We start from the raw sequence: 26,575 nt of genomic DNA on the forward strand, positions 1-26,575 counted from the left end.
CTCCCGCGCCTCGGCGTACGGCCGCGCGAACCAGCCGAGATCGTATCGACGCGGTTCGAAGGTCACCATCGCCGGCGAAGACGGTGTACTTAGTTTGATGCATCGTGCGACATGAACACGCCGCCTCTGAGCGAGCCCCAACCGTCGACGAGCTACAGTGTAATAACCGAAAATTCACCGGACAAATAGTCGCCCGAACGGCGCACCATTCAGACGCGCCTCGAGCCGAGTTTCGCGTCAGCGGCGACGGCAGAATCGCGAGCATGCAGCGTGCGTGACTCCCTTCGCGCGATGTCCGCAACTGAACGGAAGTTCAATTTGATGTACTAGCCAGGCTATTAAATTTTCAAAGCGCACCAAACGAAGAGGCAAAGGTGCAAGAAGATGCTTGACAGCACTGATGCCAAAAATTACCGCCCTGATGCGTTCTAATAAACCTGCACTGCTTGCAAAACTTTGCAGCTCGTTTTCTCAATAGTGTTTTTGTGGTCGGTCACCTCGCTCGAGGAAAGCATAGCACAACAATGGCTGGACCGATTTTGATCCAGTTTGTTTTGCTGTGATCCATGAACTGTGCTGCACATCAAGACAGTCTTGAAATGTTCATTTATTTTTCCATTATTTAATTACTTCACAATTACTGCATGGCTCTATGCAGTCAAACACAAGTTACATGCAGTCATGTTGAGTAAAAAATTATAAGGGCACTAAAAAAAAATATAACACTGTCTTGATATAGATTAGACATCTGGGCAAACATACAAAGTATTCCCAGTTCCGTACCATGTTTCGTTACTGTGCCAGGCTTTCCACGAGCAAGGAACTTGTAAACTTTTGTAAATTCTTATAAAACAAAAACTAATGAAGATATCTTAATGAAATTTTGGATTTGTCCCTCTATTGCAATGTACAGCGTGCGTGCCAAATTTCAGCCCTTTCTGCCAAGAAACAAAAAAGTTATTTTTCATCCCCTCCTCCCCCCTTAATGTGGTTACTAATAAAAAACGAGCCCCTCGGTTCCCATTCTTCCTTCGTATTTCATTACGAGGGTCTCGAATCTGACAGCCTATGTCATTAGGTAGCATGCGAGGATTTATTAGCCACGTGCCTGCTTTCCCAAGATCACGTGTATCGTGACGTCATTGGGCTAAAAAGGATGTTCCACATCCTCCCACCATGGTTCTGAGTGGCGCTGGCTAACACTCCTAGGGCTAGATCTAGTAAACATAAATACCCAAGTTAGTGGACGAATTGATGGCCGTCGCTGTAGCACAATTGGCAGTGAAACGCACGCGTAATGCGGAGGTTGCGGGTTCGGCTCCCGCCGGCGACAAGTTATCTTTTCGTCCACTTTCATTTCCCTTTTCTTCATTATTTTCTACATTCCAATTTCAACTCACTTAATTTCCCCGATGCTTTCCTTGGCTTCGTTGTCTGTTGGCTTAACGTGCTTATGACTAATAAAAATCGAGCCCCTCGGTTCCCATTCTTCTTTCGTACAAAGTAAGAATAGTAGTTTTATTGTCTATAAACTGTAAACATTCGCTTATTAACTAATTAACAAGCATGGTGTCAGCGCCCACAGGCAAACATGAACACATCACACTCAATGAGCATGGACACGCGCTGTCACACGCTGGCGTGAGGAATTAAAGCGCCGCTGCAGAAGCGAGCGTAGTGACCTTCGTGCCTATCGCTTCAACGCAAACTGAGTGCCGAGAACACACAGCACGCACAATGCAACGAGCCGCCGACACACCTACACTGCGTAGACTCTGCCCTCAACGCAAGATCACTTTCAAGATATGGCACACCGCGACCACGCGCAGTTGATGCCAGAGCACAACGCTGCCCGCTACCTCCCCCCCCCCCCTCACTGGTGCCTCGAGCGCAACGGAAGAAGGCGCACTTCCTCCATGCTTTTCTTTCTTTTGCGCGCGCGATTTAGACGCGGTCAACTTTCACTCGCACATACAGCATATGCGCGTGGCGACGGCGTTGTCGCCCTTGGACTTTATACGGAACATTTATGAGCCAAAACAAATTTTAGGGCCGCAACGCGTCATAGACACCATGTTTAGATAGCAAATACGGATCTCATAGTTTTGCTGGCAGAAACCGAAAGTACGTCATGAATATCGCCCCCGGCACTTTGGGCGGCCAAGCAACTAAGCCAAGCGACATCAAAATGGCCGCTGAGGCCGGCGGGGGTGGCAGTTCGCAGCGCATGATGCGGGAATGGTCCCCCAGTAGCAATGTAACAGCCGGGAAAACACAGCACCCGGGATCGTAACAGCCTACTGTATTGGTGGCGGTGTGGATAGCAGTGTGCGCATTACATACCATTGTTTCGTGGCGGCTACTGAATTATCCAAATTTAGAATTAACAAGTTGTGAATTATGAGCTTGTACTGAACAACACGCAGTTACAGGCGACCACCACAGTCATCACGACATCACCATAGAAACAAAACAGCTTTCTCACTTACTTGTAGACCTTGTCGTACCGTTGTGCAATGCCGTTGGCCTGCATCACTGCAGTTCGCCCGTCTGCATCTTTAGTTTGCCCTCTTTTCCCTTCTTCAATTCTGGGAGTGCAACCAATTATAAAAGCTAACAAAACTAACTGTAAAATATGAATGTATTTGATATCTTAATGAAATATGCAGGACCATCTATCCTTGGACTTTTCAGCAGGCCCTCGATAATGTCGCCAAGCATGAACATGTCAAAGGAACATCGTGACATGCTTATTCCACTGCCTTGTGTGCCAACCTTCTTGTGATTTCAGCCCTTTCTGCCAAGAAACAATGAAAAAGTGCCGATTATTACTGCCGCAGCCTTAAGGGGGACACGGGTCTTAGAAACCGAAAAATCGCGGAAAAATCACTTTTTTTTTTACCCTAAAATCGGATTCTGCAGTAACTGATACATAACCTGGCAAATTTTTATGCACCTTGGATTGATATTTTAGCCGCAGTAGTGTTTTAGGTGACGTGTGTGACCAGAATATTCGTCAATTGACGCGCAAAAATTGGCATTTTTCCGAAACGCGCAGCTGCCGTTCTATGTTTCTGATCGCGGCCATCTTGGTCTCGTTTGAAAGAGCCGCGTTTCTTCTTTATATTTCGCGCCACCGCTGCTACATACGCTAAGCGGCCACTAAGAAAAAGCCAGAGAAAAGTCGGTCCCGATACGCGATCCTATTCGTCTACGAACGCACGTGACAGTGAGCGCGCCCGCCATTGGCTGATTCCCGCTGTCGACTGTCGGCTGCTTGAGCGTGCGGACTATTGACATCGCGGTAGGAACGCAACCATGCCGAACTCATCGCCAAAGTTTGCTACGAAGCACAAATTCAGCGGACCAAAGAAGAAACGAAAGTTTTTCAACTTTCAAAAGAGGCGCGGATCACCGTCGGAAGTCATCGATGACAGTTTGCTTCCCGAGCCAAGTGCCACCGAAGACTCCGCCGAGGACTGTGGAATAGGCCTAGCCGGTGGAAGCGGCTCCGACAGCGGCCGTGTTCGACAGACGTTTCGGCACGACACCGTCATGTTGGAGCCCGCTGATTTGTTGAAGATTGAGAAGGATGCGGAGGAAAAACTCCGTAATCTTGCATCAACGCCAGCTACGAAGCGAAAATCGGAGCTTCTCGTTCGTGCTGCCGACGCCGCCGCGGCCTCGGACGCCGCCGCGGAAGGCTCGGATGTGATGAATACGCGCTTCGCCGTGGTGAGCCTTGACGCTATAAACGCTCTGTTGTCGTTTTTCAAGTGCAAAGTGTGTGGTGGCGATGCGTCGATGAGCAAAGGTGAACGCGATTACGGCCTCGCGATAAAGATGGTTGTCTCGTGCGAGATCTGCGGTGATAGCGTGTCGGTGTGGAGCTCGCCGCGCGCGAACAGCGGAACGACGTGCAACCCATTCGTCGTGAACATTCTTGCCGCGCGCGCTATGAAAAGCACTGGCAATCAGCAAACGGCGCTGAATGACATTTTCGCGATCATGAATGTGTCTACCCGCGGCATGCACACCAAGACATGGCAGGCGCACCAGAAGTCAAAGCTGACGCCCGCTGCGACTGCAGCTGCCGATAAATGCATGTCCGAGAGCGCGCTCGCTGTGCGCAATCTGTACAACGAACTGAAGCTCGGCGACCCAGGAAACATAGCCGTTTCCTATGATGGGTCCTGGATGACGCGTGGCCATTCCTCACATATCTGCGTCGGCGCCGTCATCGAGCTTTTTACGGGGTTGGTCCTTGACTACGTTGTTCTGAGCAATTTTTGCGCGGCGTGCGAACGGGGACCGAAAGAAGGAGATCCAACGTATCAGTCGTGGAAGGAGAGGCATGTATGCCAAAAAAACTCAAGCAAAAAATCTGGAGAAATGGAAGTTGAAGCTGGACTAATGCTCTTCGAAAGATCACTGAAAAAACACAACCTCAGGTATACCACAATACTCTCGGACGGCGACAGCCGCACCTTCCTCGCCCTACAGGAAGCCAAAGTGTATGGCTATATTCCCATCAGCAAGGAAGACTGTGTCAACCACGTTGAGAAAAGAATGGGAACTGCGCTGCGTAACCTGATTTCCAAGCAAAAGGGGACCGGAACTGAAAGCCTTGGTGGCAGGGGAAAACTGACTGGTGAACTGGTTGCCAAGCTTACTTCATACTATGGCTGGGCTTTGAAGTCAAACAAAGGTGACATAAAGGCCATGCACAAAGCTGTCATGGCCACCTATCACCATGTCACCTCTAATGACCAAGTGTCAAATCACAGTTTGTGCCCAACAGGCCAAAACTCGTGGTGTCGGCAAAATGCAGCCCAAGCAAAAGGCGAGCCAATCCCCAAGCATCGATATAATTTGCCACCACATGTCTGCAAGGCCCTTTCTCCCATCTACGAACGTTTGTCGGATGAGAAGCTTCTCAAGCGGTGCCAGAGGGGTAAAACGCAGAACAGCAATGAGAGTCTCCACTCCGTTGTATGGGCGCATTCACCAAAAGAGCGCCATGCATCGTTGTTTTCTGTGCAAGGTGCTGTGGCTGAGGCTGTATTGAAATTCAATGCAGGAAATGAAGCAGCCTCATCAGCAATCCTGAAGGAACTGAAGATCAATCCTGGACTCCTAGTCACTAAACGCATGGCAGAAAAGGACCACCGCAGAGCAACAGCATCAGCTTCCAAGCGCGTCTCTGCAGAGAGCATGCAGCGGGCACTGAAAAAACGGCATTTAGGCGATTCCAACCAGAAGGACTATATGCCTGGTGCCTACTGACAATATTAAAATTGCAAATCATTGTAAATATTCTACAATTTTTGCTTCAGCTGGCTCAAATTAGACTTGTTTTGTTTTTCACTGATTTCTCAAAATCAAAATTTGATGAAATTGCAAACTTGAAGAAACAATAACTCTGCCTTCAGAGCAGCTAGCTCTGCTATTTTGTTGTGACATGTAGCTCTATCTGTAGAGCACACAATTGTAGGAGTGAATTTTCAAAAAACGTCTCTAAATTTTTTTAATTTTCCACTAAATTGGAGCATAATGTGGGTGTGTCTGCAACATTGAAACTCAAACTGCTACAGCTCGGCTAAAAATCATCATATCAAAAAAGTACTCCTACCATTGTGAAGCTTATGCTTTTTAGTATCTAGAAATGTACCAATAGTAGCTCTCTAATAAGAATTTTCTGTTGTTATTCCACCTTCAAACAATAGATAATTAATTTTAATTATCTCCAATACTAATTGACTTACAAAAAAAATAATCACATTTTTGAAATCAGCATAAAAAACTCAATCATACTGTCAAGTTTGTTTTTTAATAGATACAAAAAATTAGACATTTCTCTCTCAAGTACAGTGTCCCCCCTTAATGTGGTTACTAATAAAAAACGAGCCCCTCGGTTCCCATTCTTCCTTCGTATTTCATTACGAGGGTCTCGAATCTGACAGCCTATGTCATTAGGAAGCATGCGAGGATTTATTAGCCACGTGCCTGCTTTCCCAAGATCACGTGTATCGTGACGTCATTGGGCTAAAAAGGATGTTCCACATCCTCCCACCATGGTTCTGAGTGGTGCTGGCTAACACTCCTAGGGCTAGATCTAGTAAACATAAATACCCAAGTTAGTGGACGAATTGATGGCCGTCGCTGTAGCACAATTGGCAGTGCAACGCACGCGTAATGCGGAGGTTGCGGGTTCGGCTCCCGCCGGCGACAAGTTATCTTTTCGTCCACTTTCATTTCCCTTTTCTTCATTATTTTCTACATTCCAATTTCAACTACACTTAATTTCCCCGATGCTTTCCTTGGCTTCGTTGTCTGTTGGCTTAACGTGGTTATGACTAATAAAAATCGAGCCCCTCGGTTCCCATTCTTCTTTCGTTCAAAGTAAGAATAGTAGTTTTATTGTCTATAAACTTGTAAACATTCGCTTATTAACTAATTAACAAGCATGGTGTCAGCGCCCACAGGCAAACATGAACACATCACACTCAATGAGCATGGACACGCGCTGTCACACGCTGGCGTGAGGAATTAAAGCGCCGCTGCAGAAGCGAGCGTAGTGACCTTCGTGCCTATCGCTTCAACGCAAACTGAGTGCCGAGAACACACAGCACGCACAATGCAACGAGCCGCCGACACACCTACACTGCGTAGACTCTGCCCTCAAAGCAGATCGCTATCAAGATATGGCACACGCGACCACGCGCAGTTGATGCCAGAGCACAACGCTGCCCGCTATCCCCCCCTCACTGGTGCCTCGAGCGCAACGGAAGAAGGCGCACTTCCTCCATGCTTTTCTTTCTTTTGCGCGCACGATTTAGACGCGGTCATCGGCTCCCCTCGCACGCTTTCACTCGCACATACAGCATATGGCGCGTGGCGACGGCGTTGTCGCCCTTGGACTTTATACGGAACATTTATGAGCCAAAACAAATTTTAGGGCCGCAACGCGTCATAGACACCATGTTTAGATAGCAAATACGGATCTCAAGGGCCATAGTTTTGCTGGCAGAAACCGAAAGTACGTCATGAATATCGCCCCGGCACTTTGGGCGGCCAAGCAACCAAGCCAAGCGACATGAAGTCAAAATGGCCGCTGAGGCCGGCGGGGGGTGGCAGTTCGCAACGCATGATGCGGGAATGGTCCCCCAGTAGCAATGTAACAGCCGGGAAAACACAGCACCCGGGATCGTAACAGCGGGGTTCTACTGTATTGGTGGCGGTGTGGATAGCAGTGTGCATTAGTGGAATGCATTACATACTGCTTTCAATACATTGTTGGACGCATCGTGGCGGCTACTTTGAATTATCCAAAATTTAGAATTAACAAGTTGTGAATTATGAGCTTGTACTGAACAACACGCCCCCAACCAACCACAGTTACAGGCGACCACCACAGTGACAGCCATCACGACATCACCATAGAAACAAAACGGCTTTCTCACTTACTTGTAGACCTTGTCGTCATCAATACCGTTGTGCATGATGCCGTTGGCCTGCATCACTGCAGTTCGCCCGTCTGCATCTTTGAGTTTGCCCTCTTTTCCCTTCTTCACTTTTTCTGGATCGTTGGTCTGGGAGTGCAACCAATGCAAATAACAATCAGGACAAAAAGCTAACATTCAAGCTCCACATGTGTCAACTGTAAAATATGCAAGCCTCATATGTAGTTTGATAAACATAAAAGGTTGTAGAACATAATAAAGAAGATAGCACACCTTGAAGCAAAGGTCATATGCAGGACCATCTATCCTTGACACACTGATTATTTACAACTTTTCAGCAGGCACCTCGATAATGTCGCCAAGCATTAACATGTACACCATTCAAAGGAACAAATCGTGACATGCTTATTCCACTGCACAAAGCCTTGTGAAATGCACACCAATCTCACCTTCTTGTGAGCTCCTTTTTCTGAAATGTTATGTTGTCTCTGCTCTATGTCTTTAGTCAGCATAAGCATTTCAAAGTGGAGCAATGATAAAAGTGCCGATTATTACTGCCGTAGTGCTTTGAGAAGCTTAACAGGTCCCAAACATTCATGATCATCACAGAGCCCAGCGCTGAAAAGGTTAAAGGGCCCCTTACCAGGTCTAGCCATTTTGAGCCGACAAGCACGGTGCATACAGTGAGCGCTAACGATGGTGTTTGCCAAGTATTACATCCCTACATGCTGCAGAAAGAGCTTAAATTTCAAACCAAATGCTATTTGCCTTTCTCCTCCAGGCGCCGCTCTTCCAGCCAGAGAGTTGATGTTAATCATGCAAGTGCACCTACATACACGGCCGTGCTGTAATGTCACTCATAGCGACCCACGACTTGGACAATTATTCATGGCTACACCAGTCATTTGTTTAATCTGTTGCTCAATAGGCAAATTAAAGTTTAGAGAAATTATAAAGCATACAAACTGAATGTCTGCATCGTAGTTTCATACAATAATTACAAGAGGGAACGCTGGCACTAGTGTCTATATGAGCTGCAATGGAGGTGGTTCAGCCAGCACGGGAATTATGGCAAGTACCCTATTTACTAGATTCTAAGCACCCCCTTTTTTTCATGATGGCGATGTCCAAAATGAGGGGGGGGGGGGTGCTTAGATTCGAAAAATCTGCGTGACACTTGGCTCCGAGACGCTCGGCTCCGCGCGAGCGTCACGAGTTTGCTGTGGCTCTTCCACCATCTACCAATACCCCCTAAACGGCGGCTCTTCCATGATCGATGCTCCCACAAGAGCCGTGCGCTCGTGGTGCGCGCAATCAAAATGTATGCAATACAGTAAATTATTACGCTACGCTTCTACCGTAACCATAAAAACGTGGGTGCAAAGTTGTAACCACGCCGTAGCGCCCCCAATTTCTCATTTCTCTTGCCGTTACTAGCGGTACACGGTTCGGTTTCGATTCTAAGTCGACCCCCCAACATTGGATTGCCAAATTTGGAAAAATGGGTCGACCTACAATCGTGTAAATACGGTACGTGGCCCAAGTCGGTGAGAATTCTGCACCACGCGCAGCCACCACCCAATGTTGCTAAGGGTCGGCGATTACTACACCATTATCCGGAGATAACGGTTCGGCGGCACTTCGTTTATGCAATGCAGATTGCTGAGAATGGTTTGCAGTGATATTTTACCTTTCGAACATCGCATTTCTTTTTTTGCCTGAAGTGATATAGATAACATAATTTTATGACTCTTGGGTGGCTTATGCACAGTCATAATGCTGAGACCATGATGTTGGAGACCTTCGCAGAATGGCGGGCGGTATGCCAAAGCATTACAGCATCCCAAGAAGTATGCCGCGTATGATACTGAAAAATAAGGCCGACGTTAGGGCTAAGGCAGACAAGAAACCAGGTGCTACCGGAGCCCAACGAGTATGGATGATGACCTGGTAAGCGAAGGCAGAAAAATGTGCTTACTCGTTGATAATTGCTCTGCACATCATTGTAAGGTAGGCGTCAGCAATACAGTAAAAGCTCGTTTATCCGGACCTCGTTAACTCGGACTCGCGGCGCGGTCCCGGCAGAACTGTGTATATTTCAATGGGGTCAAATGCTCATTAATTCAGAGGGATTTAGCCGCGCATCGGTTATCTCGGACAACTCCGCACGACTCCAGAGTCGCACGATCTCGGCGGCTTGGAGGCTCAAGCACCGCTTGCCGTAACCGACGGCGGAACTGGAGTTTTGGAGAAACCAAAACCGAACGAACTGCAGCAGAATATGATCATGATGATAGTGAATGAGGGGGAAGTGGCTAGGTGGCGCTAGTCACCACCCGGCGGAAGCGCTTGGGCCACCGGCGCATCCAGTGTCTACTAACAGCTGCTCGCTACGCCTACTGGTGTACTTCGTGACTTAGTTGACGTAGTTCTTTGTGTTGCGACTTCGCGTGTTGCGGCTGTGTGTGTGCGCGTTGCCGCCGCCGCCGCGCTTCATACCGATGGCGACCGTCACAGGAGTTAAGCGGCCACAGCAGCCAGCAAATGATCTTGAAAGCAAGGTGATGATATTGAAAGACGTGAACGCAGGTGTTTCTCGACAAGAGATAATGAAAAAGTACGATGTTAAGAGAAGCACCTTAAGCGACTATGTGAAGAACCAAGCAAAAATTTTCGAGGCGTTTGACAGCGGCAAATTCACCGGAAAACGAAAACGACTAAGGACGGCAGCACACCCGAAGCTGGAAGACGCACTGCTGCGGTGGATAACAGACATGCGGAACAGCCAGCTTCCCTTGAGTGGACCTTTGATCTGTCAGCAAGCTGAAAGGTACGCACTGAGAATGAACATCGAATCTTTCAGTGCGTCTGAAGGCTGGTTTGCCCGCTTTAGAGAAAGGCACGGGTTGGTCTTTCGAAACGTGTGCGGGGAAAAAGCAGCAGTGGATGAACGGCGTATTGCTGACTGGAAGACAACTGAGTTTCCCCAGTACCTGGCTCGTTATGAACCTGCCAATGTCTTCAATGCCGATGAAACGGCTCTCTTTTTTAAAGCCTTGCCGGAAAAAACGATCACGTTCAAGGGCGACCCGTGCGTTGGAGGGAAGAGGAGCAAAGAAAGGGTCACTGTGCTTCTCGCTTCAAATATGTCGGGCACCGAGCGCCTGCCACTGCTAGTCATCGGGAAGGCACGTAACCCAAGGTGTTTTAAGAACATTCACACACTTTCCTGTGCAATATCACACCAATAGAAAGGCCTGGATGACCTCGGATATTTTCCAAGCTTGGCTGCGCCAGCTCGACCGCCGCTTCTCTGCTAACAAGCGCAAGGTTTTACTTCTAGTTGACAACTGCAGCACTCATACCAGAGTGACAGGGCTGGAGTGCATCGAACTTGTATTTCTACCTGAAAACACGACGGCTGCTCTGCAACCGCTGGATCAAGGGATAATTCAGCACGTAAAAAGCAGGTACAGAAAGCATGTGCTGGAACGGATCCTGCTGTGCAAGGAAGCAGGGCGAGAATATGACCTGACTCTCCTGACCGCAATTCACATTTTAGCGCATGTCTGGAGCGAAACGCCCGCCCGCGGTCATTGCAAATTCTTTCCGGCACAGCGGCTTTGTCCACCCTGACGACTCGGATATTCCTCCAGAGGCCACTCCAGAGGACACCCGCGAGCCCACTGGAAATGTGGACGACGAGGTGACTGACACGCGTTTTGACTCTGTCCTTCCTAGTGGTGTCCACATTTTAGACTACTTTGCTATAAACCATCATGTTGCCGTTGCTGGTCCGCTGACTGACGATGATATATTATCGGAAGTGCTTGAAGAGGACCAAAATCACTGTTCCGATGATGACGGTCAAGATGAGCCGCCAACGCGACGTCGCAGCACCGTGCAGGAGGCCGCCGAAGCCCTCGCTGTCCTCGAGGAGTTCTGCGTTTGTTCTCGCGACAGTGAACGTGCGTACCACCACCTGATGGGATTAAATAAGATCGTTCTGTGTGAAATTCCGACGGCGAGGCAGACGAAAATAACGCACTTTTTCAAGAAATAAAGGTTTGTCTGTGCCGTGTACGTTTTCCTTTTGTTTTCATGGTCCATTCGATAATTCGGAATTCGGACATCTTCTCCGGTCCCGTGAAATCCGAGTTAACGAGCTTTTACTGTATCGAGCTTTGTTTCCTGCCGCCGAACACAACCTCGGTGCTGTAGCCCTTAGACCAAGGTGTCATTCGTGCACTGAAGGCAGGCTATAGAAAGCGCCTTGTGCAACAGCTTTTGCTAAACCTTTGAACTGGCTGGGAGTTGAAAATTGACTTCCTCTGTGCAATAACGATGCTGAATGCATCATGGAACGATGTCAAAAAAGAAACAATTCAGAATTGCTTCCGTCATTTTGGACTCGGTGTTTCCGGTGAGGCTGGCGCAAGCTCATCTGAAAATTGCAATGAGCCAATTGAGGAACTTAATTTGTTTAGCCAGCTGTCTGAGTTCCCGGGTGCCATTTGTGATGGGACTGCAGCGACAGACTTCGTCACCGTCGATGACCATGTTGCGACCACTGGAGAGCTCGCTGACGAAGACATCGTTGCCGATCTGGCTAGTGATCTTGCTGGCGACAGTAACCGCGAGGACCCAACCAGTTCCAACCAGCCCACGTGTTCCGATGCACTTCATGCACTGAGCGTTGTTCGCCGCCACTGCGCGTCCATAGAAGGCTGTGGGCTCAGCTTTTCCGAGTAACTCGACAAATGTTGAAAAGTGTATGCTCAACAATGCTTTAAAAATGAAAAAGCAGTAGATCAGCGACTATTTCTCGCGCTAATATGCCCGCCGCAGATGTATTTAGGAAGTAATGAACACTTTTTTATGAGGTGCATTTTTACATTGTCAAATTCCTTAAATGTTCTATATCGAATTACTCGATATATTGAACTAATTCCAGTTTTTTTTCCAAGTTCGATGTATGCGGGTTTGACTGTATACAGAAAATCAGGTGTGTTCGTGCAGAGCACACAAAATTGTCCGCGCGAACCAAGACAAACGCAACAGCTCGTGCGCGAGACCGTCATCGGAAGTGCGCCTTGCAGCAAGAATGCAAGCAAAAAAGAAAACGAAAGTCGATAAAAAAGAAGAAGGCAGGGCTCGTGACAGATGTGCCATGCGATCGTTCAGCTCGGGTATAAGAGAACGCAGGGAAGGAATTTCGCTTGTGGAGGCTAGACGGGCAAGTGGAGAGAGGGTCTATGTTGGGGGTGAGGTTCGCCTCCTGAAATCAGGGGTTCACGGAACTACCAATATTTCTATCTTTCTTATTAATGAACCAATTTGAAAAATTCTTACAGTACAACACTTCTTTGAGGGCACTTAACAACTTCCAGCGTATAACCAAAATTTGCAATGTGTCCTTTGTGGTAGTCTTGGCTGCAGGGGCACTGTGGTAGTCATGGCTGCAACGTTATCTTTTGACATTCTGTTCAGTAAGTGTCAACACATCACACGAGGTCCTTCTATGGCCATTAGCCTAACCTACACTTCATCTCACACTCAATGGCTTCGATTTTTCAAATATTCGATATACCTAAATATATCGAAATTTCGTTATACAATCGAACCCACTTATAACGTAACCGCTTATAGTGTGGTGTTTTCAGACTCCCGTTAATTTTCCCATAGCACTCTATGTATACACGTATCGCTTATAGTGCAGGTGCGGGAAATGAAATACCGGTTACACTGCGGCTGCCTGGAAGTACGGAAGTCAGCGGAGATGGCAAACGCTCTCCTCAAACGGGCGCCCCAAGGAGTGCTCGAGGAAGAAAAAGAAGTGGAGGAGAAGGGCACATGGTGCGAAAGAACAGCCAGTGAGGCTGAAACCAGAATCTTGAGTGCGAGTCATGAAATATCACGGAGCGCATAGCGAGCGAGGGCCACGAAACTGCCAAGGCCGGACAACGCTCGCTTCACGATAACGGCAGGAAACTTCAGGGAGTGGGCGGCGCCTGCACCGCATGGGGAAGGGCACATGCAGAGACCGTGGAATGGGAGGGAGGAGGGCGGCAGGGAAGCGGATTTCGCCTCGGCAACTCCGCCGCTGCGGTGGCTCCCCTCACCCTCCCTCGTACCTCCCTCACTTTCGATGGTCGCCGTGCACGCCCGCCGCCTGCAGGCGCCGCCGCTACAGCCGGCCCGGCGCCAGCTCCCCGAAGTTTCGTTTTCTGCCGTTATCGGGAAGCGGGCGTTGGCCGGCCTGAGACAGCGCCGCTGCTTCCCTCTGCGCCGTAGCCGTAGCGTGCAAGGGCTACACGTGACTAGAAAGTAGAGGAAGCATAAAGGAGAAAGGATGGTTCACTGCCATTTTCTACGCGTAGTGTGGCTGAGACGTCGGCACGTAGACGCATGTTCCGGCGCAACGCAGAATCGGCGACCTTGCCATTTTTGAGAGAGGGTGAAATTTCCGCCGCTTTTTTTTTTCTGTTTTTTGTTGTTGTTTTTTTGTTCGCGCGCGACATTGAGGGGTCTCTAAGCTTTTACTCTATGGCGGTGCCGGCGCAATGTGGGTCGGAGGCGCCGCCGCCGCGTGATTTGGTTCGAATTAACGAGATTCGACTAAATTGAATGCAAACGTTCTAGCCGCATTCCTCAACTGTCGCATACGCGTGGCGGCTCGGTGCACATGTTTTGCATATGTGCAGGCCTTGAAAATTGTTGCTTTGGTTATAGTGCGGTATCGCTTATAGTGCGGATATTCGCGACTCCGGCGACTTACGTTATAAGCGATCTACACTGTATAGCAATCTATAGGTTATAACAACCATATTTAAGAGAATTTACAATTTTCCAACCCTGCCGATTGAAACTGCTTCCAGATAAAACAAATGTTTTTCTTTTTTTGCCATACTGTTACAATGGACGCTTTGAATCTGGTCATGGTAAAAAGAGGGAGGACGCAAAATACCAAAGCACGAAAGTGTGAACCAGACTGGGTGCACGGCAGCGTGCGCCCCTCTCCAGTCCAAACGCCACGATGATACGGCCTTAGAGATGAGCAAGCGACCGCGGCGACAATTTCGGAAGCCATGAATTAGGTCATTCACTTTTAAGGCGGAGGCGTACAGCATGAGCAGCATGGCACGGGGTGTGCACTGGCGAGTGCGGTAGTGCTGTACTGAATGCCACAACAGTGGCACTCTTCTTTCTGCGCAATTGTCTGTGCAGCACCACGTATTATGCTTATTTCAGCAATTTGAAATGACAATCTATGTCCTTCATGGGAACGGCCACTCAAGCTTTCCTGTCGATATTCACATAGCCTGAGTCAGCGAGAAAGCAGTATCACGTGCTGCCACCACGCAATGTTGCAAAGGATCAGCAGTTACTATGCCATTATCAGGAGATCATGGTTTGGCGGCGCTTCTTTTATGCAATGCCGATTGCTGAGAATGGTTCACAGTGACATTTTACCTTTCAAACACCGCATTTTTTTTTTCACCTGAAGCAACACAGATACCATAATTTCAAAGCTCTTGTATGACTGATGCACAGGCGTAATGCCAAGACCATGATGTCTGAGACCTTCGCTGAATGGCGGCTTGCCGCAGTAGTTTCCGAAGTTTACACTTCTGACCATCTAGAATGCTTTGCTCTCATGTGCAGAATACAATCATGACCTGCTGGTAGTAAAATATACCATATTTACTCTTATTTAACGTGAGTTTTTTTCGTGACTTCCGTTGCTTCAACTCAACCCTTGCGTTACATATAACAGCAAAATTAACGGTTTTAAAGCAAGTGTTGCAACTTCTGCGGTTTTTACCATTACGTTGGCAAACTGTACCTTTACATCTCAACTCAATCCATGTTTGAAACTTTGTTTTTGCTGGCATCGACGGTGCTCTTAAGGGCGAGTTGGTATATGACAAACTACAGATATAAAAAACTTTTCACGATACTATAGAGTTCATTATAAACTGGTTCGGCTGTATTGAAATTAGTTTTTTTATGCAAATAAGTACAGTAGCTGATGGATTTTTCTTACACGGAAGGGGCTGCAAAAGTTTACGTATTATTGGCCAAATGGATAGCAAATTTACGTGAGAAAGAAAAACCATTTTCTTGAACTTGAGCCTTGCTTGCGCAGGAAGATGGCGCAGCGCTCACCAAGCCACCATCCTCAGCTCACCTTGCACGCTTTCACTTATAGCATACAGCACGCGGTACGCGAAAGGATCTTACTGCCCTTGGACTTCATACAGAACATGAAGTTTCTTCTCGATTTTAGTTTAAAAGGCACGTTCGCAAGCAGCCACGTGTAATTCAACCATCTGACCATCTGCATACCAGAATCTTTTATTTATTGGCTCAGTATTCTTTCGCGGCGGCAGTGAAATTTCATTATATTGAAATTGTGCCTAAGCACACTTCAGTATACTGACATTAAAAATACATGAGGTTCTATGGACAAGACGACATAAAAAGCTGCCTACAGCTCGCCTGCCTACAGCGAATGTAGGCAGGCAAATGTCCTCCTCCTTAACACAGCTGGCGGAGGTGGCGGCGAGTACTATCGGAAGTTCCCCTCAGATTTTGCTTCCTTCCCTCTCACTCCTCGGAAAAGCAACCAGCTTTTCAGTTGATGCAAGATATCTGCCACTTGGACCCAGAGTGCCACCAAATTCGGTGCGCTTGGACTCGGAGCAATACAGTGACCATCTGAAGATGCCATAAGAAAGTGCAGCGAGAGAGGTAAGAGGCTATCCTCACCGGGGGTCCAACGTGCATGCGGCCAACCATGCGCGAGTCCAGATCCTTGATGGTGGGCGAGCTCCCCAGCACGTACTCCACCATCTTGACACCCAGGCCCGAGGTCTCAGAGGAGCGTGGCGACAACATGGAGGCACCCTCACTGCCAGGGTAGGAACCACTTCGTCGCTGAACCATGATCGGCTGTGACACGGCGTGCTCTGCACAAGTACGAAGGCCATACACTCAGCATGGTTTCGTTTTTCACAAGATTAATTCCAGAAATCACACTATAGCCAGCAGCCAGATCAGTTTCGTGCGTCTTCGCTGCGCTGTACTATAGAAATAACTCCGTACCAACTAGCTCAATTCCACATACTTCCAGTTACCGCAGTAGTGTGTCAAGTAGTCTGACCACTGATCACACCGCACAAAAAGCAAACGAACAACCCATTTCTTATAACCTGACAAAACTACTTTTACTTTATCATGCACCATTGACTTCAACATTGTTTACTGCATATAAACCCTGTAGCTCACAGGAACAGTGATCAAAAATCACTTTCCCGTGCTGGCATCGATCACAATGCTGCTCATCTGTTGATGCCTCAACACAACTGCTGCACATCGCATCTGTAGCCACTAAAATAAGAAAACAAAACAGAATTACACTTTTCCACAATTCTTTTTTCATGCTATCTAATTTCAACACACCAGAAGTGCTTCTCCTGATACTGCTGGGGTGGAAGCAGCCAATGGTGTTTCAAAGCAGCTCCGAGAGCAGATTTGCCACTTCAGAGCATGTGTGGAGCAGGAATCGTCCGTTTTAGAGTAGAAGGTATGCACTTTGAAGTAGCTCGATAAAGCTCAACATTAGCGACAGTCCGTTGTTGACTAATAGCTTGCGCTTCTTTCGAATATAATAGAAACATTCTGCATGTTTCGTGCAAGAATGTTACATTGGATGGCAATTGCAATTTCACTGCAGTCGGCTGGTTTCATTAGTAGACAATCGATCCAAATCGCTAACAGCTAAGTGCCAAAAAGTACATTTCAATGCGTGCTGGTGACTGCCTATCCACGTTAACGCGGCAAAAGTGCTGCCACTTATAGCTCGATCTCGTGGCCAATAGCACAAAAACAAAATGTTTTCTTAATTTTGTTGCGGCCAAGTTACAATGCTGCACCAAACGCACTCCAGGCGCTGCAGCTTGAATGCATTGCCTAGGTTTGGTTTTCAGGACTAAACACTTACCAGCACATGGCCACGGCTGTGTAGTTGCCCCAGAACGCACCATCCTGCTAAATTTAGCAACTTCATTCAAAATTTGTCTTCTGGAGCAGGCTGGCACAGTTCGAAGGTACGGCGCAGGACGGCACCATTGGCGCACTTGTACCTTGCCATTGACAACATGGCTAACCATAACCAAGGGCCCTTCATTTAAGTTTGCATAAGCAACACTGCAAATTATCTCAGCAGAGCATACTGTGCGTGCAACAATCCTGCACAAGTTTTCAACGGACTGCTGAGTTGATGCTGTGAAGAACGAAAAGGTGGCACAGGAAGCGTACCAGACGTGCTTGCATGGCCGCCAGTGCTCCATGTGGGGTCCCTCCACTGGTCCCCCAGGAAGAGGCCCTTGCTGTCCTCGGGCTTGGGGCCCGTCTCCTCCAGCGACCACAGCTTCTTGGTCGAGGCGGGGATCTGCACGCCACACGAGGCTACAGTGTCACCACCACGCGACAGCTCCATTCCCACTCCCTCACAGTGCAGCTGCCGGCAGCTGCGTCACAAAGCAAGGCGGAAGGCCAGAGGTCTGCTGTCAACATAGCACCAGGCCCTAGCAAAACACTACCTGAAATGGTGTCTCAACATGACAGAGGCAGGCTATTCACAACTGACCTGACTGAGCGCGAGCATCCGCGCATGTCTCATTTCACGTTCGTAAATAAAGCGCCAAGTAGCGAACTCTGCAAGGGGGGACACAGGTCTTAGAAAGTAAAAAAGAAGCGAAAAATTGTATTTTTAAAACTGACATTTTGGAACATCGTCTCTTTTTGCGCTAATCCATAACGTTTCTCGCTTCAAAGATTAACACATTTGCTGAAAAATCTATTTGTAGCAAGCTTATGTGGTGAATCTAAGCCACAATTTACACTAATAATGTGCTGTTTCTACAACACACAGACGCCGTTGCACATAAGTTGTCGCGATCTTGGTCTTGTTTGAAAGAGCAGCCCCCCATTTTCAATTTACAATTACCGCTGGCTCTCCTTACTCATTGGAATTTCTAGAAAAAAAATATGTCATCGTGATGAACCAACGAGCGGTTGCATTGGCTGCCAGCACATGTGACAGCAGCACACTATCTGTTTGACTGGCCGAGCGGCGTTCCTCTAACTGCTTCACATGGCACGCACACACACGTCATTTTATATGCAGTCATCATGTGCGCAGCTCTGGCTCGACCAGTGAAGTTCCACACGACGCATCAATATGCAGTCGCCTAGCCCACTACGATAGGCTTAACAGATGAAAGACCAGCAAACCAGTCAGTTGCCAACAGCATTATATTATGGACAGTGGCCATGTGCACCACAAGCCGTAAAATCTTGCAGCCACATCAGCTAGAACACGACCGGAATAATCAGAAGCGAGACTAGTTGACATTTGACATTCCAGAAGCAACAAGTACTTTCTAAGCGCAGCCTACAATGGTGCGCTAATTATCCCTTGCACGTTTGAAACTGGGCCATAATCATAGCCAACAGAAGAGTACATATCTGCTTTCTTTTAGGACAAGCAAAATATATGTGGCTTCTAGGAGTTTTAATTTACGCAAGTGAATAGCACCAGATGCCCCTGCACTACGGCATTAGCAATAGCCTTGCACAACACTAAGCACGACTCAACACAGATGCAAGAATCAACCAGCAGTGCAAGGCCCAATTTACAGAACTCACCTCTAGTTGATGACTAGTTTCTAAGGCCAAGGCCTGAAAGTCTGTCTCCAGTTCTGGTGCTTCTGTACCACGGGCCTGCAGCCAAAAGAAAATGAGAAGGGTGGAAAATCAATACACAGAAAACAAATTCTCACAACTTGCAATTTCAGAAAGGGTGCTTAGCACGGGCTTAACACAACCTTGCAGCTTCTATCGATAGCTCCCAATGATATCAGACTCGCCATGAGAAAAATTTAAACTAGTAACTTGAATATAATTGATGCTAAATATACAACTGCCGTACCGAAACCATGTGCGAAACGCAATTCTGAAGGCAAGCAAAGACTTGCTGCAAGTATAGTCGATGATCGACTATACACTGTCTCACAATACATTGGCAGCAGTGTGGAAGCTAGAGCTGGCATCATTCAATGAGGCCATCGATCGTACAAACGCACTATGTCCCACTGCCATGGAGCATCGTCTGCTCTCGAAAATGCATAGTGCGGCATGAAACTGATCCGCAGACGGTAAACTTTACCCTTATCTTACCTGTAGAAATGATGGAACCCAACCTTCAGGACGCAAACACCAGGAGAAGTAGACGGACACACGCTGGGACTAGCAACAACTAGCGTGTGGACTAGCGTGTGTCCGTCTACTTCTCTCCTGGTGTTTGCGTCCTGAAGGCTGGGTTCCATCGTTTCTATAAGTATGTACCAACAGGCCCAGCAACAGACTTTTTATCTTGCCCCCTTCAATGCAAGGAAGGCGAAAAGATATGTTTGTGTCGAGTCAATGCTTGTAGGTAAATTTATGAGCTATCAGTCGGGCTGGAGATGTAGGAGAACATACTAAGCTGGAGAACATACTGGTTGGTAAAATGAACAGACTTGAAAAGCCATTATGTCCCTGAGCTGTCTTTTGGTTCTGAGGAGAATATGATGAGCATATATAGCTGTACAATGAAAAATGCACAATACCATTGAGATTATAATCAGAACTACATTTTATGCGCAGTCTCAAACAATGTTCAGAAGCTCGTAGCCTTGGCTGCATTGCCCAAAAATTGTGAGACAAGAGTATATGGCTACGTAAGTGAAACCTTCAAACTCCATCCAGTACAATTTGAAGCTACAAGTACACCCCTATCAACAGCACTGAGAGCAAAGTACGGGGTGCCTTTAATAGGCCTCCATTTATCACTCTTCAATGCTATTGAATGAAAAATTAACCTTGCATTGTAATCCAATTTGACAGCACATTTGCTTCGAAAAGTCCTGATGAGGCAGACAAGTTGGCATGGCAGTAGAAAAAGACGCAATGCGCTGGTTTATGAAAACAGTCAACAATGAACATGCCAGCATGGCCAGAAGAGGTTAAAGGTGGCATGTACAAGTTTTGTTGACAGTGCATGCAAAGTGGCATGCACTGCTCAAAGAACTTGGCTCCAATTTTGCAGAGCTCAGGAGTGGTAGCAGCGATAATGTTACACTGCCCCTGCTGTTTCTCTGCTACTTATTTTTCCATGTGTTTAACAATTCAAGACACAACACTGGTGACTTGTACAAACAACTCCTTCCATTCATGATGAGTCTATTGAAGGATAACTATATACTATTCAGAAGTGATGCCCCAATGAACTACTAAGAGCTTATAAGTACAAAAGTGTTTACTTAACATGCAAGTGAAGCATGACTTGGAATACAAAGTGACATAAAGTTGTAAAAAAATCTTAGCCAACAATTGATGAAACATTTGTGCAGCTGAGAAAGAAGTTTTTGGGGGGTTTTTTTTCCCGCTTTGACCTTCTTTAACGATATACCAGTACTATGAAACTTTAATTTTTATTAATACAGGAGGTCCCACAAATGATGTCCAACTTTAAAACCTCCTCCTGTATATTTTATGTATACATACTGTTGCATTTATGATGAAGATTGAGTACACCATAAATGATGCAAGTTTCACTTCAGAACTTGACAGGAAGCTGGCACGACAGGAGAAACTTAGCCACGAAACAATTTGACAGTAATATTTTAAGGAAAGATTGCACCTCAATGAAATCTCAATGAGCCCTCTCTACTGGAAAGTTATGCAAGATGCCATTGTGCAATGAAGCAATGAAGCCATAGTGCAAATCACAGTGGGTCATCATTCGACTATGAAAGTTTTACACATCTGTGACTACCTTATTTTTATTTACAGGTAACCTTGCCTTTGCAAGGTATAACATAAATACTTGCTTTTAATAAACATTTTGTTTTCTCATCCTGTAAATGTTGCAGAAAATCGGGATGAACAATTAACTTTCCAAACATGAAAAAGAAAGCAATCAATAGCGTCTGCGTGTCTCAATAACGACTTCACAGCTGAAGCTCACAAGGATGCACTTGCCTAATAACAACAGTAAGCAAACATGAGTCGCAAACAAAACTCCATGACTACAAAATATCATAAAAGGGCTCTAGACTACCCCGAGTCTAGCCAAAACAGAAGATAAAAGCAAGCTCAGTTTTGAGCTCTCATGCAGTTTCAGTCTACAGAATACGAACTCTTTTGGCTTGCATATAAAGGTTTATTTTTACAACAATGCTTTTGAGACATTTGACTGTTGCTTGAGCTGCAAATAGGGTTTCACTCTTGCAGATGTTGACGGACAATAAAGTTCATACAAGTGAAGCGTCTCAGATAGCTGTGACACTGCCGTATCACATCAATACAGAAAAATTCGGCTGCAATTAATGCTGCCACCTCTATAATGCAGTTTTCTGATACACAATTACAGAGGAAAGGCAGCTGGCTAATAATTTCACTTTTCTTAGTACCAGAGAGGGGTAAATTGAAAAAGTTCCTGAGGTTCATGTGCTCAACTTTGAACTTTCAACACAGATGCAGCAACACTGGCTGCATTCAATGCATTCCAACTGATCTATGGTATGTTGCTTCTGATTATTCTGGTTGCTTTTGTATAAGCTGCAAGCCATGGTTTTGAAGCATTCTTCTTCTTCTTTCTGGGGTTTTACGTGCCAAAACCAGTTCTGATTATAAAGCACGCCGTAGTGGAGGGCTCCGGATTAATTTTGACCACCTGGGGTTCTTTAACGTGCACTACAACGCAAGCACACGGGCGTTTTTGCATTTTGCCTCCATCGAGATGCAGCCGCCGTGGCCGGGATTAGATCCCGCGATCTCGCGCTCAGCAGCGCAATGGTTTTGAAACATTCAGCAGTCATGTCGCATCAAAAACATCAGCAGCATTTACTGTACTCCCACAATCTTACGTCATTTATTGCTTCAAGAGTGCATTCTGGTGGAAGCTGCTTATGTCTACCTAAGAAGTATTGTGCACCAAAATGGTACACGTTAAGAAATACACATCACTTTAATGTCAAATTTGGCCACATAATTTAACACAAAATCATACTCAATTGTTGACACCGATTCTATAGGGCACTCGTTTACCAACTGTAAGAAATAAAAGGTTAATGCATGATAATCAGGACATCTGTTCAGCCTGTGATGCTCTACAGTTGATGCATTGAGCTTGAGCACCAGACTATACTGGTTACACAAATACACCTGCAGCTGCCACATTTTGGAAAGCCTCCAGGAAAAGTACTTTTGTGTTCCTACTGACACTGGTAATGGTGCCAATGAAATATGCATGCCATACATTTAAAAATTTCATTAATATCCAATAGACCACCACATTTATGATTATTTCATGGATACCCTGTTTGTCATGGCAATGAAAATATATTTTTCACATACAAAGACTACACTTTGTTCTTCAGCTAAATTGTGAATGCTTTGATTCTACAATGAAACTTCCAACAAAAACAGCACACAACACTCAGCAGCTATAAAGTGAGGAAATTTCATGCTTACATGAACAAATTCAGGTAGCATAAAACACTGCCACCAATTTTTGTACAGCTACTCATCCAAAAATTTATACAAATTTCACCCACACACAACATAGAAATAGCAAAATTATCCAAAGGAGTTACTGGCAATGCAAGCAGTGGTGCCTGGCTCTCTGCAGTCACACAGTAAGCTATGTAATACCCGTGTCACACGGGCGTTTGGAAGGCCTTCCAACCGATAGTTGACTCAGAGGTCAAGTTAGAGCTGCTACACGCGCAGTTTCGAAGGCTGCCGAGTCAATAGTCTATCGAGTCAACGGAGCCCCCACCCTACAACTCAATCGAAATATCGATGGCCTTTGAGCAACGGAAGTGGAAACAGCGCGAACATGCCGTCTCGTTCACAGTGTGCTCGTACTCACGGTTAGAAAGAACAAATCAAACCAAAATGCTCTAAAAATACAATATATGAGTGTTACTAATTATTCAATCAAGTATTTTTGCCATTTGATCTGTGCGAACTGCACATACTCTCGACAACAGCGACGTGCTTGTGTTCGTACACTCTCCCTCTACTCCATGTGCTGCCGGCTGCGGTCATATCACCGCCATTTCGCCGTATAAACAAATATAAAAGAAATTATAGTGCTTTTAAGTGGTTTTAATGTTGTTTAACTTTTGGTGACACGAAAACGAAAATAAAGATCCGCAGCGCCACACAATTTTGCGAGAAACGCCTGAATCACTCAACGGCCTTTCAAAAGTGCCGTGTAGCAGCGCGATAACTCCTTTGAGTCGATAGAGTTGTGGCATTTCGAAGGCCGTCGACTGGAAGGCCTTCCAAATGTGCCCGTGTGACATAGGTATTAGGTCAGCAAGGACTCTCTTTACATAAATTATGGAAGCATAATGTTATTAAGACACAATAATTATTAGCCATCTAAAAAGCTACAAAAGAAGGTGTGCATGTGCTAAACTTGCATCTCGAATATGGCATGCAGTATCTCAATAAAGACATGTGTAAGCACACTTCCAAATTTCAATACTCGGCTTAGTTTTACTGAAATACAAAAATACCAGTCCCGCCAACTCGAGAGACCCAGATGTTATGACAGCACAAGTCGCCACACAACATATCACCTAGATACAATAGCAAAATATTCCATTGTTCCTCTTCCTATGCAAGATGTAAAGCATAAAAAAACAATTAGCAAATACCCCTATCTCATAAAGGTCACTGGCCTGTCTTAGTTTAACTGCAGCAAAAGTATCGAGCCATCTCAGTTTTCAGCAACACATTTAGCACATAAACATGGCGTCATATTAACAACGGAAATTTCTGGTTGTGAATTATTCAGGCAGCTAGTTTTCTTGTCAAAAATGGTAAAATAAAAAGAATGTATGGCATGGCAAATTTTGTCAATCTGTTGAAATGAGTTCAAGGTCACCGAGCAACTAGACTCCAACTTGTGCCATTATTTGCAGTCAGGCAGTGCAAAGTGAATAATGTTGCAAACATGTCTAGCTTATCAAGAGTCTCAGTCAGCACAACCTGTTACAACGCATCAAGTGTTACATCACTGCAGCCCCCCCATTCTATGTCCCATTTAATTCAATAACGGCGTAAGTGCACCTTGGCGGCTGGATAATCATCTGAATCGCGCTGCTTAGTCGTACAATGTTCACGTGCACTTCCCGACCACAACAACATCCGAGTCCAACATCCCAAAAAATGTGTAGCAGCGACAACTAAATATAGGTGCATGACACATCGCGTTTGGCCACTGACCACGTCTCCCAAGTTACGAACGCTCACGAGCCCGTTCTACGAACTTTCAGTAGAAAGGTGTCATACTTTGCTACAAAAGACCGATGAAATTAACGGACACAGAGTCTGAAATTACCAGAACTTCTCGATTTTGACTGTCGTAACAAGGGGACCGGCCCACGAACTTGCCGAGGCATGGCATGGTGAACGACTAACGTAGTTTTGTTTACTTCTTTTCTTCTTCTACACCAATTATGCGCTTCAACTGCGTCCGAGGCTGCCGTTCGCCGCGAATCGCGCGATCGCGCTGCCGATTTGCATGTACTCGGGAAGGTAAAAGGGAAAAGCGATGCTCTCGCGCGGGTGTAGTTAGGCTTACCGGTTGCAAACAAGAAGCAATGCCTCGGCACTGACAGCAGCGTAACGACACCATCGCGACACACAGGACAACGGGAAGGTTGTCATCGCTAAATAAGGATTAACCAGGTAGCTCCGGCGCTGTTACAAAACAGCCCCTCGCTCTTGCGCCGACACCTCGATTTCTATTTTTGTTTTTTCCTCCATGCAAACGGCGACTCGCGAAACACGACACCGGATGAGCGAGCGAAGCTCTGATAATTGAATCACTCCATTCTTTAAAGTGCCCAGACTGCACTAGAAATGAAATGTTTGTTTCAAGGCCTGGACCTGGTTTTGTTTCAGCGCAACTTTTCTCGAAGGCTACTGAACCAATGACATCAGCGCAAGGACGAGCGTTTCGTCGCGTCAAATCAAGTAGCGACTAAGGTGAAGTCAATAACGACTGCCTCAGGCGCTTAGAGACAATATCTACGTATGATTGACCACAATTACTAGCCTGTCTGCACAGGATAAGCAGTTCATTAGTCACGATCAACAATAAACAAAACACGGTGCGTGCGTAGGCCTACCACGGCGACGAGGAATGCAAGTGGTGTAGAGAAAGCCAGGCTGAGGGGAGACGGGCGCGTATCAGCACGAGCAGGCACGCGCTTATAGAAGCACACACACGAATGATGCACGTCGTGTTCACAATGATCACGCGAGTGATCGCGCACGCGCAGCGCTGGTAGATCGACTAGTAATCGGGAGGAACAGCACTTACTTCGAGTACGCTGTCGTCGCCTAATGCCCAGCGGGATTGCTTGTTGTAGTTTTGGAAATCCGGGTCACTTTGCGGGCGCTGGAAGAAGTATCCGACCATTGCATCGTCCTGCGATCGAGTAGCCCCATGCCTCACATTAGACACGGGGTTCATTTCTTGGCCGTTGGCGAGCATTGCTGCTGGTCCTGTTGCTCAAACCACTTCATTCACGCTGCAAACAAGGACCATTAAAAACCGTCGCTATTAAACCCGCACCACAAAACACAGATCAACGTAACAGCCTAACTGCTACACGAAGCGGTGCTCCGCAGCAAAATTAAGCACTGCAACTTCTTTCATAAGACAATGCAGTCATGGCGACTACAAAAACATGCAGGGGCTCTGCGGGGAGTGCCCATAGTTTCATGAAAAAAGTTGCACTGCAAACGAACGGAAGCGGACGCTTCGTCAAGGTAGTCAGAACTTTATTTTTCGGGTACGAGAGCTGTATCATCAAATTATTTACCTGGATGGAGTGGATTTGAGGGACCGATTGTAGATGCCTCAAAACATGGCGGACGACATGTTAAAAACTGCAATGTAGCATGGGTAAACAGTGACGTCTTATTACGTCATCAGACACTAAAATCATAAAAACATTTTTTCTGGTCCTTTAAAT

General features: G+C 46.5%; 1 protein-coding gene across 4 annotated transcripts in view; it reads right to left on the bottom strand.

Moving 5' to 3' along the window:
- The window catches only part of LOC119450094 (pumilio homolog 2), a 110,150-nt gene extending 83,605 nt beyond the window's left edge, over positions 1 to 26,545 (bottom strand). For 2 of the 4 annotated variants that reach the window (XM_049665634.1, XM_037713455.2), the window contains exons 1-6: positions 26,423 to 26,545; positions 25,918 to 26,128; positions 19,179 to 19,253; positions 17,787 to 17,919; positions 16,236 to 16,435; positions 7,468 to 7,592 (exon numbers count right to left, since the gene is read on the bottom strand). In XM_049665634.1, coding sequence (XP_049521591.1) covers positions 7,468 to 7,592; positions 16,236 to 16,435; positions 17,787 to 17,919; positions 19,179 to 19,253; positions 25,918 to 26,091 — 707 coding nt within the window. In that variant the 5' untranslated portion in view covers positions 26,092 to 26,128; positions 26,423 to 26,545. Of the gene's footprint in view, positions 1 to 7,467; positions 7,593 to 16,235; positions 16,436 to 17,786; positions 17,999 to 19,178; positions 19,254 to 25,917; positions 26,129 to 26,422 lie in introns of those variants that run through there. The other 2 variants (XM_037713456.2, XM_037713457.2) reach the window with 2 other exon arrangements.
- Positions 26,546 to 26,575: the final 30 nt, after the last annotated feature.

Source organism: Dermacentor silvarum, chromosome 4, assembly GCF_013339745.2.
Source record: "Dermacentor silvarum isolate Dsil-2018 chromosome 4, BIME_Dsil_1.4, whole genome shotgun sequence".
NCBI lineage: Eukaryota > Metazoa > Arthropoda > Arachnida > Ixodida > Ixodidae > Dermacentor > Dermacentor silvarum.